The sequence below is a fragment of the Odontesthes bonariensis genome, chromosome 9, assembly GCF_027942865.1.
Source record: "Odontesthes bonariensis isolate fOdoBon6 chromosome 9, fOdoBon6.hap1, whole genome shotgun sequence".
In the NCBI taxonomy this organism is placed as follows: Eukaryota; Metazoa; Chordata; class Actinopteri; order Atheriniformes; family Atherinopsidae; genus Odontesthes; species Odontesthes bonariensis.
In genome coordinates, this window is record NC_134514.1 from 38,897,471 (window position 1) to 38,908,842 (window position 11,372).

At 41.7% G+C, this 11,372-nt stretch overlaps 2 protein-coding genes across 3 annotated transcripts; one reads left to right on the plus strand and one right to left on the minus strand.

The window, feature by feature from the left end:
• Window positions 1-235: 235 nt before the first annotated feature.
• Window positions 236-2,601, plus strand: ift20 (intraflagellar transport 20 homolog (Chlamydomonas)). 2 transcript variants are annotated; one of them, XM_075474216.1, is made up of 5 exons: window positions 236-313; window positions 1,106-1,242; window positions 1,321-1,406; window positions 1,545-1,648; window positions 1,925-2,601. In XM_075474216.1, exons 2-5 carry the CDS (start codon window positions 1,116-1,118, stop codon window positions 2,004-2,006), a joined length of 399 nt encoding a protein of 132 aa, XP_075330331.1. In that variant the 5' UTR covers window positions 236-313; window positions 1,106-1,115; the 3' UTR covers window positions 2,007-2,601. The 2 variants fall into 2 exon arrangements, with proteins under 2 accessions (XP_075330331.1, XP_075330330.1); XM_075474215.1 differs by having other exon boundaries at window positions 247-313; window positions 1,054-1,242; window positions 1,925-2,600.
• A 249-nt stretch (window positions 2,602-2,850) lies between these two features.
• lyrm9 (LYR motif containing 9) lies at window positions 2,851-7,267 on the minus strand. The gene is made up of 4 exons (XM_075474217.1): window positions 7,144-7,267; window positions 3,604-3,752; window positions 3,160-3,252; window positions 2,851-3,078 (listed from the first exon to the last, which is right to left on the minus strand). The coding sequence occupies exons 2-4, from the start codon at window positions 3,727-3,729 to the stop codon at window positions 3,061-3,063; spliced, it is 237 nt and encodes a 78-aa protein (XP_075330332.1). The 5' UTR covers window positions 3,730-3,752; window positions 7,144-7,267; the 3' UTR covers window positions 2,851-3,060.
• Window positions 7,268-11,372: the final 4,105 nt, after the last annotated feature.

The window sequence follows — 11,372 nt, forward strand, 5'->3', positions numbered from 1 at the left end:
CTTTGTTTCCGTTTCTCTGGCTTGCAATGACTAACTATGTAGCTTAACTTAGCTTAAGCATATGGCTCCTTAGGCGTATGCCACTATTATAACACACTTAAACACTTTTTTTCTTGGTATCATAAACCACCAAGAAACATCAGAATGAGTGAACCCGAACATCTACTGAAACACGCGCGCGCACGCACACACGCACGCGCGGTGTTTGGTCTCCTTGGCAGCGGGAGGAGGCGGAGCTTCAGCTGCTGCTTTACTTGTCCTGCCACATCACACAACTGAGACAGTGTGTCCACGGCGGTTACGATTCAAACAGGTGAATTTTGTAGATTCATGTTCATTTAGATGACAGTAACTGTTTAATGTAGTTACACTTTCACGGGAACTTAATTAGCTATTAAAAGGTTATTTTGTTCTTTCCAGTTAGGGTTGTAAGCAGGCTAGCATATTGTGGCTAACTAGCTTAGTTATTCAAAATAGCTAACGAATTTGTGCAATATAACAATGATAAGATAACAATAAGGTTCGTCGTAGGCAAGAATTTATATGTCTTAAAACACAGACTCTATTTAAGATGAAGTGGAACATTAATATCCGTTGTGTGAGGTTAACTAAGTTCGAAGTAGCTTTAATATGAACCAGGCAATAAGATAGATAGATAGATGGATACTTTATTAATCCCGAGGGAAATTTGGAAATTTAAGGATCCAGTAGCTTATATAGACAGACACAGAATACCCAATACACTGATTACAAATCAGAATATAAAATACAACACTAGTGCATAAGTCAATTCTATATATGTTTAGAGTTCAATAAATAGCATTTGAACGAAAAGTGCAGTGAGCAAAGTTCCATGGAAAATGACCGGCTAGTGCAAACATATTGGTGTATATGGTCAGACCTTAGTCAACATGTGTGAGATTTCAGATCCGTTAACTGGTAGTAAAGCTTCTTGATTTCCCTACAAGTTTCCTGGCATTTCTAACTGTATCTGAGTACTTGTATTCAGTAGAAAATGCCTTCAATGGACTGTCACGTTTGAATCACCTTTAGGTTCTCTCGTGCTGCTATCTGCACCTCATTGTTCACGTCTCATCTGTGACAGGCCTGCGGCCATGGCCAAAGACACATTAGCCGAGGCAGGCTTTTATTTTGATGAGCTCAACAAGCTGCGGGTCCTGGAGCCTGATGTCAGCCAGAAGACATCAGAGCTGAAGGAAGAGTGCAAAGAATTTGTGGACAGTAAGCAGACAGTCATTTTGAGCCTGCTTTCTCATGCCAATATCAACAGGTTACATAATGAACGTGTGTTCTTTTCAGAGATTGGTCAGTTTCAGAAGATAGTTGGTGGCTTAATTGAGCTGGTAGATGAACTGGCAAAAGAAGCAGAGACAGAAAAAATGAAGGTAAGTTTGACATAGAAAGCAGCATTCCGCTAATTATATGCCATTATTTAGTTGTGACAGGTGTGCTTTACTGTATGTGCCACTACCTGACCATGAGAGTGAGATCTTGTTGCTCATCAGCCTGTTTCTCTTTCTTAGGCCATTGGAGCCAGGAACCTGCTGAAGTCCGTGGCAAAACAAAGGGAGGCCCAACAGCAGCAGCTTCAGGCTTTGATAGCTGAGAAGAAGATGCAACTTGAGAGGTAAAGCAAAAGAGCATTGTTGGGGGCCAGATAATTAAAGTTAATGATTAAAATTAATACATCGCGCTCATGTGTGTTTGAATATTGGCCTTTTCTCTTCTTAATGCCACCAGCGTGTTTCAGGGGCAGATAAAGACTGCAGAAGTTGTGCAGTGGTTAGCACAGCACAGCTTACATGCAGTATTACTCATTTAAACTTCACATTGTGCCTCCTAGTATGACTTCATGTTTCCTAATATGACCTCATTTCATATTTGAGTGCTTTTCTTGTTCCAGATATCGCATTGAGTATGAAGCCCTTTCCAAAGTGGAATCCGAGCAGAACGAGTTCATTGACCAGTTTATTCTGCAGAAGTGAGGACATGGCAGAATAACGGTGTTCATCTTCCCAGCGTGCCTGTACAGGGAGAACCTCTTTTCTGAAGTCATGTGGAAGCTCCAGCATCAGAAAACATCCTCAGCCTGCAGCTGCAGCAGCTGGGAGAACAGTGCCCAAAACTGGGAATTCATTTGGAATTCACACCAAATGTTTCAACATCTAAGACTAACAGGAAGATGGAACTATTTATATAAAGGAAAATTATTTATACTATTTATACTTAACAATTACTGTGTATATCTAGTTTTATTACTTTTTCTATCAATTAAAATAAATACTGCATGTGCATGTATTTGTAAATAAGTTTTTAGCTCAAATGAAAATGAGCATTAATTCACTTTATTCCATTCTTGTGATATGGCTCGTGTGTGGGCACAGCACATAAGAAACATCCTCTTCTTTTCACTTTTCCCTCTGCTGTCTTTAGATTAATTCATTTCTAAGATATGGTTCTACTTGAATACTGTATATTGCATAAGTATTTTTTTTCCTAACAAGATGTTGGAAGTGAGTTGGCACAGGTCAAACATAACGTTATTAAGTTATAGTTTCAATAAAGATGACCTGATATCCATAAACTCTGATGTTCTTTGGAGAAAACTTCAAAGTGGTGACCATAAAACTACGTTAAGTGAGTGTTTTTTTCTCTATCTAAAGGAACAGTATCCCTTGAAAGGGCAGCTGTTTGCATGTGATTTGGAGGTAAGATTTGAAAGAGTCCCTCTTATATAAGACAAGCGCCACATATCGTGAATACTCCAACTCCCACAATGCCCTTTGGCAGTAGCTTTCTCTCCGAGAAACAAGACGGATAATGAATGCATGATTTGAGACTGAATTTAATGAAAATATAACAGTATTTACACTTGCAGTAGTAAGTAGCCATCTTATGCAACCTGTCTGTTACCTGAGGTCTTCTTCGTGTCACATCCAAAAAACTATGACAACTAATAACAAATGCACAATCATGACTTTCTTCTGATGCAGTCCTGCAACATGCACCACCGACGGACACCTTTCTGCCTTTGGAAGCTCACTTCTTCTTGGTGTACTGTGGATCACAGCAGAATCAAAAGTGAAAATATTTGCAACAAAACGAGAGAAAAAGATGACTTTCTTCTGTCATCTTTACTTTATCTAGAATCCAGCCTGCATCTGCGACAGCTCTCTGGATCATCATCTGTATCCGCTCTGGGTCATTTTCATCTGAGTGGCTGTTGTAACCCTGGAAATGAAAAGCAAAGGATCAATCAAGAGTTTGAGATAAAACTAAAACTAAGGAACACTTCTGAATCTTGAGCACCTTTGTTGACAGAGTAATTAAAGATTGTTTTTTATGGATACAAACACGATCATGCAGTATCAAAACAACTGGCCAATCACAGTGCTGGACATCACATCAATATAAACTCTGCCATTCTTCCAGAATCCCTTGCTTTTAATTCTGGAGAAAAATTCTGCAGAAACTCTTTGATTATCACACACAATTTACTCTGAAATGATTTGGTTACAGACAGGCTCCAGATAATCTGAAGACAAACACGCTCTCACATACAGATTCTTGTGATGCTTTCACCTGTCTTATGGCATGTCGATAGTGCTGCTGCATTGCTGGAGACGGTAGCTGCCTGCAGCATCTGAGGAGATATCGATAGAGCTGCACTGGCGTCTGGATCAACTCAGCTCCAACCAAAGGTGGCATCCTACCTCCTTTTCATTAAAGGGCTGCAGATAAAAATAAAATGAAGTGTTCATTTGGAGCAGCAACATCTGAGCTTGATAACGTTACAACCTGTCCATATGCAAGTATCAAGTGTGAGTCATTGACCTGAGCCAAGAGAGGAGAAAAGGTTCCATCTTGACTCAGTTCAAGTTTGTTTCTTCCTAAAATTACAAGTATCCTCCACTCCCTTTCATCAGAAACACTGATCCAGATACCGATTCAGTTACAACAAGAGAGAAACAAGTACCAAGATAAAATAGTCCTACTTCAGGCTAACTTAATGGTAGCAGCCTGAGTAAAGAAGCAGAATCTCATAAGTGTGCATGTGTTGCACGGTGACAGACTGGTCGCCCTGGCCTTTAGTCAGTCACCCGGGTTAGGCTCCAAGGCAACATTGGAGTCATTTATTGTTTCTGGAAAATTTTGTGATGCTAAAAAGATACAATCATTTTTACCCAGTGAGCTTAATAGCTTTGGTTGGAAATAGCTGATACCAGGGGACTTGCATGGCGATTTCTCTCCCCTTTCTCATCACGCTTGTGTTTGAACTCTAAAACTACTGATGTGGGCCTGTCGGATCATTCCTGTGTTTTCTTTGGGAGTACGATTTCACTGCACACAAATGTCTCAGCAGCAGTGATCTCAAAACGGTGTAGAACTGAAAACAGTCGTGAGATCTTTAACCAGGTCTTCTCTTTAACACCTGCCCTGTCCGGGGCTTCAGTCAATGAGCTCGTCAGTAGCTTCAATGCTAAAATGTTAAATGTTATGGATGCTATTGCTCCCATTAAGGTGAAGGTTATCTCTGGAAGGAAGAAGTCTCCATGGCCAAATTCCACACTGATGAAAAATGGGAAAAGAGAGTGTCGGAAAGCTGAGCGCAGATGGAGAAAAACAAATCTCCAGGTTCATTATAACATCTATAAAGAGAAACTTCACTCTTATAATTTACAACTGAGGAATGCAAGGAAGTCCTACTTCTCTGACATCATCACCAAACACCGTCCTAATGCTCGGGCCTTATTTGCTACAGTTGACAGGCCAACACACCCTCCTGTGTTAGTGGCAACTGAACTTCATTCCACCATGGCCCGCAATGACTTTGCCAAATTCTTCACAGACAAAATCCAAAATATTAGACAAGCAGTTGGTCCATCAGCAGCAGGTTCAGCATATGTACCGTGTCCACAGAAAACCCGTTTAAACACCATGACACAGTTCCAACCCATTAACAGCAAAGACCTGGAGGACATCTTACGTCAGCTGAACTCCTCCTCTTGCTGTTTAGACATCCTGCCAACAACTTTCTTCAAAAGGGTCTCACAGATTTTGGAGTCAGACCTGTTACTGATGGTGAACTTGTCCTTAATGTCGGGTGTGTTTCCAGAGCCACTGAAAACAGCTGTAATTAAACCTCTGCTGAAAAAGGACAATCTTGACAAGTAGGGGTGCAACGGATCAAAAATCTCACGGTTCGGATCGTTCCTCGGATCAGAGTCATGGATCGGATCATTTTTCGGATCAGCAAAAGAAAAAAAAAAAAGAAAAAAAAAGACAAATAAACATGTTTTGTCTTTTTGTTTAGTAACACTTTTAAATTATTAAATTGAAATATATAAAATCAACTTAAAGTGCACAATTAACATCTTCTTTTCAACATAATAAAAAAAAAAAAAACTTAAAGTGCAACATAAACACACCGATTGCGTTTGTGATCGCTTTAGCCCGGTCAGATTGTGAAGGAAGGGGCTGCTTAAACACCGCGGTGATGAGCGGTTGTTCACCCGCTTTCGGTTTCACTCCTGTCAGTGAAACACCGGGGTGATGTCGCTGCAAAGTCTGCACCGAAGTCTAGCCTACTTTTATTTTCCATGCCCACTGTTCTACATGTTTTACGCTGAGGACAATAAATCACAAACGAGCCATAGGACTGTTTGCTTATTGAAGAGGGAACTGTTGCAGACTTTTACCCAGAGCGTGGAAAGCAGCTCTGTCCCTGGAAACTAGCAGGAATGGTAACGGCTGTGTGAGGACTGAACATGCGCACAATTTTTTTTTTTTCATAAAGCAATCCGCGGATCATGTGTGTGCCGAACCGAAATAATTGATCCGAACGGATCACGGATCAATGATGATCCGTTGCACCACTATTGACAAGACACAAATGAACAACTACAGGCCTGTCTCAAATCTCCCATTTTTAAGTAAGATCATTGAAAAAGCGTTGAAATCCCCTTCTGTTTTTCTAGATGTAATTCTTAATTAAAGGTAGGGTAGGAGATCCTGGATTTTGAGTCCAGCGAAGCTGCATTTTGAAAATACACCGGTAAAAAGTCCCAACCTTTTTCTTCACTTTCCCCCCGAAGGCACGCCTCTAGAGTACATGAACGTGCACGAGCGCTGTTCTGACAGCAAGCATCGATCGTTGCCGTATTTAGTATTTAGTATTTAGTTTATGCTAACTATACGTTTAATAATGCTAGGTGCTAGCCAAGCTGGCTCTAGTTTAGCTTCCTGCCAAGCTTCTGGACGCGTAATTCGTTCACGGAGCAGGGTACGCGCACAGGGGGGGAGGGAGGAGCAGGTTGCAGTTTGATAGACGGCATCAGAATCCAATCATTGTGAACGGTCCGTTCACAATGATTGGATTCTGTTTTTCCTAGATTGTACGTTCTAGAGGCCACTAAAACTTTTCATATTTGTGTCAAAACTTTTAATTAATTGGTTGCAATGGGGGTGTGAAGAGTATTTCAGGCAATATGTAAAAAAATGTTCCAGAAAAAGATCCCCTACCCCGCCTTTAAAGTGAACATTTATCTTGGAAGGCCTTAAAGCTATAATGTGTAATATTTCACGGAATATTTCCACATTGGAAACGGAAAATGCGAAGCTGATGACATGTCCTTCTACAAATCCCGTAGTTTTAAAATGGCGGAGCGACATAGAGACATTCATTGGAGTGTAACACTCTTATGTACATTCGTATGCTGAATATAAAGAATATAAGAACACTGCACTTTTGTGATGGAGGTAATTAATAACGATTGAGGTAATACTTGTGAATGATAAGATTCAAATTTGTTAATAGACAACGTGAAATATTACACATTATGGCTTTAAGGAAAAACGTAATGTTCATTTGTGACAAACTGAACGTTTGTGGTCAGTTAACACTGCAGATAGCACGTGCAATATAAGCCACAGCCCCAGGAAAATAAGGGAAAGACACATTTTCCATTTACAGCATTAGAATACTCTGAGATGACACGAAATTCACTGTTATTTTGACATGTTTTCAATGGTTTTGCTCTTCCTGTCTATTCTTAGGCTGCTTTAGGTGAGCAGATGCTAACGCGTTAGCGACATTATCAAACAGAATAAAGTCAAGCTTACAGTGGCTGTGAAAGATGGGCTGTCAGGACGGAGCCAGCTTCTTAAATACTTTCCTGAAATGACATAAACACTTTCATGCACCTCCAACCAAGCTCCAATGTTATCCGGATGTAGGGACTTTGTCTTCTTCTACGGCTACAAACGATGTGAAACTGAAGCAGCATCGCCCCCTGCTGGCCCAATCATTAAAACGTGTTGCTCTCTGATTAGGATGGAACTGAGGCGAAGTCCCTTTATTCGGGTTATATAGCAGGTATAAGTTAAGGTTTTTAACTTTGATTGAACAGCTCTTCCCCGTTCCAAATGTAAAACAAAGAAAAGGAAAGATAAAAAAAATGAAGTACAGTTATTTCTATATTCCAGATTTAACTCATACTGTTCACTACCCGTTTTATATTCCAGCACAAACATCTTGATGCCATTTGAAAGTGTAACCAGTAATGATATTCTTGTGAAAAAATGCTGATCACTTTGATCACTTTGTCACTTTTGACTACAATTTGTTACTTCAGTAAAAGATCTGTTAGGTTCAAATGTCCTTGCTGGTTCTTTCTCTTAGATTTTTCCACACATGCACTACAGCCCAGAACTTTTCCAGACATCATCCAAAGGGGATTAAGGGTATTAACACAGAAGTCCAAATCAGTAGGCCTAAATGTTGAGCTGAGTTGATCTTGTCACTGCCTTAGAATTGAATCCTGATAATGTCTGAATGAAGCCCTGTATGAATAGAGCAGGTTGTTACAGACAGATTTTAGTTTGGGACTGTGATTGACATGCTTGGGTGGTGACGTGAGTAGATTGGGTCACGTGGTGATAATTTTGTATTTCACCTGGGCGCTGGAGAGGGAGGGCTAACTAGTATGAGAGTGGGTGACTGGGGAGGCCTACTTTTGCTGACCGCTCGCTTGGGCTACGCTACATCTTGCACCTTAAGCTTTAGTTTGCACAGCGCTTTGGCACTTTCCGCACGTTTTGCACACCTGGCTTCAATCGCTATGTATGGATTTTAACGATTTCATGGATGGAACACTGTGACGTTTTAACCCTTGAAGAAAGACAAGTCAATAAAACAAGCAAACGGAAACGTGGATCATCTTGAAGCTTATTTGCACAACTAGCGCGTCGGGCACTACTTCCCCAGTTCAGCTGCTCGGTGACTAAAGCATTTGTTTGATTAGCCGCCACTTCATTGTCAGCAAAAACGGCATTTGCGCCCGCAAATCAGAGCACAGCTTGAAACGCCGAAGTGAGCCTCACAACAGAACGCAACAACGTGAAGAAAGCAGTTTACCTGAAGGAACAGAGAAGACAACGGTGGTAATGTACCCATGTTTATTGTTTATCGCTGGGCTTAACGCAGATGGTTACTTCCACGAGAAGTTGACGTTGTTGTTCTCACATTTCATTCATTGTTGGACTGTGGCTACCGCTAACGCTAGGCCTGTGGAATTCATTGGGAATTGGCTTATTGTGTGTTTTCGTGGCTCTGGCGTCCGGGAACTTGAAAATTGCTGTTGCTCTGATATTGTGTTTGATGCGGTGATTTGCGTGCCTTGTTTGAAAAACTGCAAAAATGAGTGACAAAGAAACCCCTGTTGTGGAAAATGCACAAGATAAAAAAAAAAGTGTTCTCACCGAAAAGGCTCTGACAAACAAAATTGAAAACATTCAAGCAGAACGGAAAAAGCATGTAAACAAAATGAAAAGAGTGATTACTTCCCTTAAAGGGCTCATGAATGCTGATGAAAATGAATCTCAGGTCAGGTCTCTGCTTAATGAATTATCACACTTGTTTAAAACTGCCAGTGAACTGCATAACTCCCTGTTACCACTAATGCCTACTGAGGAGCAAGATAAGCAAAATGAATGGTTTTCAAGCATAACAGAATACAATGAACGGTTTATTGAGGATGTACAAGTATGGCTCGCAGGCATTGTTAAAATTACAGGTAGACCACCTGAAGTGTCATCTCAAAATGCCCCACTGGAGGGAGATGTTCAAGCAAATGAGCAAACAGAACTTCACCTGCCTCTTCATTCTCATGATGTTCAAGATGATGTGTCTCCAATGGACAGTGTGTCAAACCATGGCAGTAGGGCAAATACAAAGGTCTCGTCAACTGCATCTGACTTTCGCAGGGCCAAAGCTGAAATGGCTGCCTTGCTCACTCGGCAACAAGCGCTTAAAGAGAAGCACAGCATTGAAGAACAGGAGGAGAAATTAAGGAGAAGGAAAGAGGAGCTTCAAATGGAGGCAGATATCGCAGCAGTTGCTGCAAAAGCGAATGTACTGGAAGCAGGATCAACTGTGCGGAGCAAGGCATCAAGGAAATCGAATGGAATGGAGTCATATTTTGAAGCGAATGAAAAGGCCTTTAAAAATCTTAATGTGGATGCAGAAACGTTTGTCCCACACACACTTGATTTAAAATCAAAAGGAAATCCAGCTGCTTTCAACACAAAGCCTACAGTGAAATCTATGCAGCAACAAATGAAAAAGTATAAATCAGCCCCTCCTCTCACTGGACCTCCTGCCCATGTGAAACAGCACAATACAAACTTACCATCACAACAAAATGCATACTTGCCCTGCCCAACAAAGTGCACACTTGTCTTCACAACAAAATGCTGGCTCAGCAACCAATGCCAATCTTAATTAAATTAAATTCAATTCATTTTTATTTATATAGCGCCAAATACAACAAATGTCATCTCAAGGCACTTAGATAGTAAGTCCAATTCAAGCCAATTGGAATTCAATTTATTAATAATAATCATAATTCATAAAATAATCCAATTCGTTCATATAGAGCCAATTCAAAAACTATAATGGGCCCTTCGCCATTAAGACGGTCATTGGCTGGACAGTAAACGGGCCACTTGGCAAAGAAGGCTGTGAAAGTCAAAGATGTATGTCCATAGTCAATGTCAACAGAATCTCTGCTGTGACTTTAGATGAGTTGTGGAAACAGCAGTTTAAGACAGACTTCCCTGAGAGCAGCCATGATGAGCAGTTGGCTCTATCAAGAGAAGATGCCAAGTTCCTTGAGTTGGCCAGTAAATCAGTGACACTGAAAGATTGGCATTACAGCATTGCCCTGCCTTTAAGAGATCGAGACATGAGCATGCCTAACAACCGTGCAATTGCAGAGCAACGTGCCGTATGCTTGAAGAGAACATTTGTCCGAGACGAAGACTTTCACAAAGATTATACCACTTTAATAACAGACCTCCTTGCCAAAGGCTATGCACAGAGTGTGCCCACTGCAGACCTTAAACGCAAAGGCCGTAAGATCTGGTATCTCCCCCACCATGGTGTTTACCACCCCACCAAAGGGAAAATCAGAGTTGTTTTCGATTGTGCAGTATCATTCCGGGGTGTTTCCCTAAACGCACAGCTGTTGAGTGGTCCTGACCTCGCAAACACATTGGTTGGCGTGCTGACTAGGTTCAGAAAAGAGCCTGTTGTCCTAATGTCTGCCATTGAAGCCATGTTTCATCAAGTGCAAGTGCTGGAGGAAGATGCAGACCTGTTGAGGTTTTTATGGTGGCCTGGTGGTGACCTCAGTCAGAACATGCGAGAGTACAGAATGGCAGTTCATTTGTTTGGGGCAACATCCTCCCCGAGCTGCGCTAACTATGCTCTACGGAAATGTGCAGAAGACAACAAGGCACACTTCAGTCAGCTGGCGATTGACACCATCTTGTACAGTTTTTATGTCGACGACTGCCTTGCCTCAGTAGCCTCAGAGGAGGAAGCCATCTCTCTCTACACAGAACTCAGAGCCATCTGCGCAAAGGGCGGCTTCTACCTGACAAAGTGGATAAGCAACAGCCGCAGTGTCCTGGCTAGAATACCCGAGGAAGAGAGAGCAAAGGAAATCAAGGATTTGAATTTGGACTCTGATGTCTTACCTGTTGAGCGAGCATTGGGAGTATGATGGTGCGTGCAGTCGGATGCATTCAAGTTCTGCATATCCATCCCAGACAAACCACTGACCCGTAGAGGCATCCTCTCCACAGTAAGCTTCTTCTATGACCCCCTAGGGTTCCTCGCTCCAGTTATCTTCACTGCTAAAAGGATCCTTCAAGACCTCTGCCAGAGGGGGATGGGATGGGATGACCCTGCACCGTCAGCAACTGCACAGCAGTGGAAAGACTGGGTCACAGAAATGCATCAGTTGGACAACATCGGCATCAGACGATGTCTAAAGCCTCCTGACTTT

What these genes read in the sequence shown, in the direction of transcription:
- lyrm9 (XM_075474217.1), bottom strand. Translation starts at nt 3,729, where the DNA reads ATGCCACCTTTGGTTGGAGCTGAGTTGATCCAGACGCCAGTGCAGCTC. An exon ending in ATCGACATGCCATAAGACAG is followed by an intron (nt 3,253 to 3,603) that starts GTGAAAGCATCA and finishes TTTCATTTCCAG; the next exon opens with GGTTACAACAGCCACTCAGA.
- ift20 (XM_075474216.1), top strand. Translation starts at nt 1,116, where the DNA reads ATGGCCAAAGACACATTAGCCGAGGCAGGCTTTTATTTTGATGAGCTC. An exon ending in GTGCAAAGAATTTGTGGACA is followed by an intron (nt 1,243 to 1,320) that starts GTAAGCAGACAG and finishes TGTTCTTTTCAG; the next exon opens with AGATTGGTCAGTTTCAGAAG. An exon ending in AAGAAGATGCAACTTGAGAG is followed by an intron (nt 1,649 to 1,924) that starts GTAAAGCAAAAG and finishes TTCTTGTTCCAG; the next exon opens with ATATCGCATTGAGTATGAAG.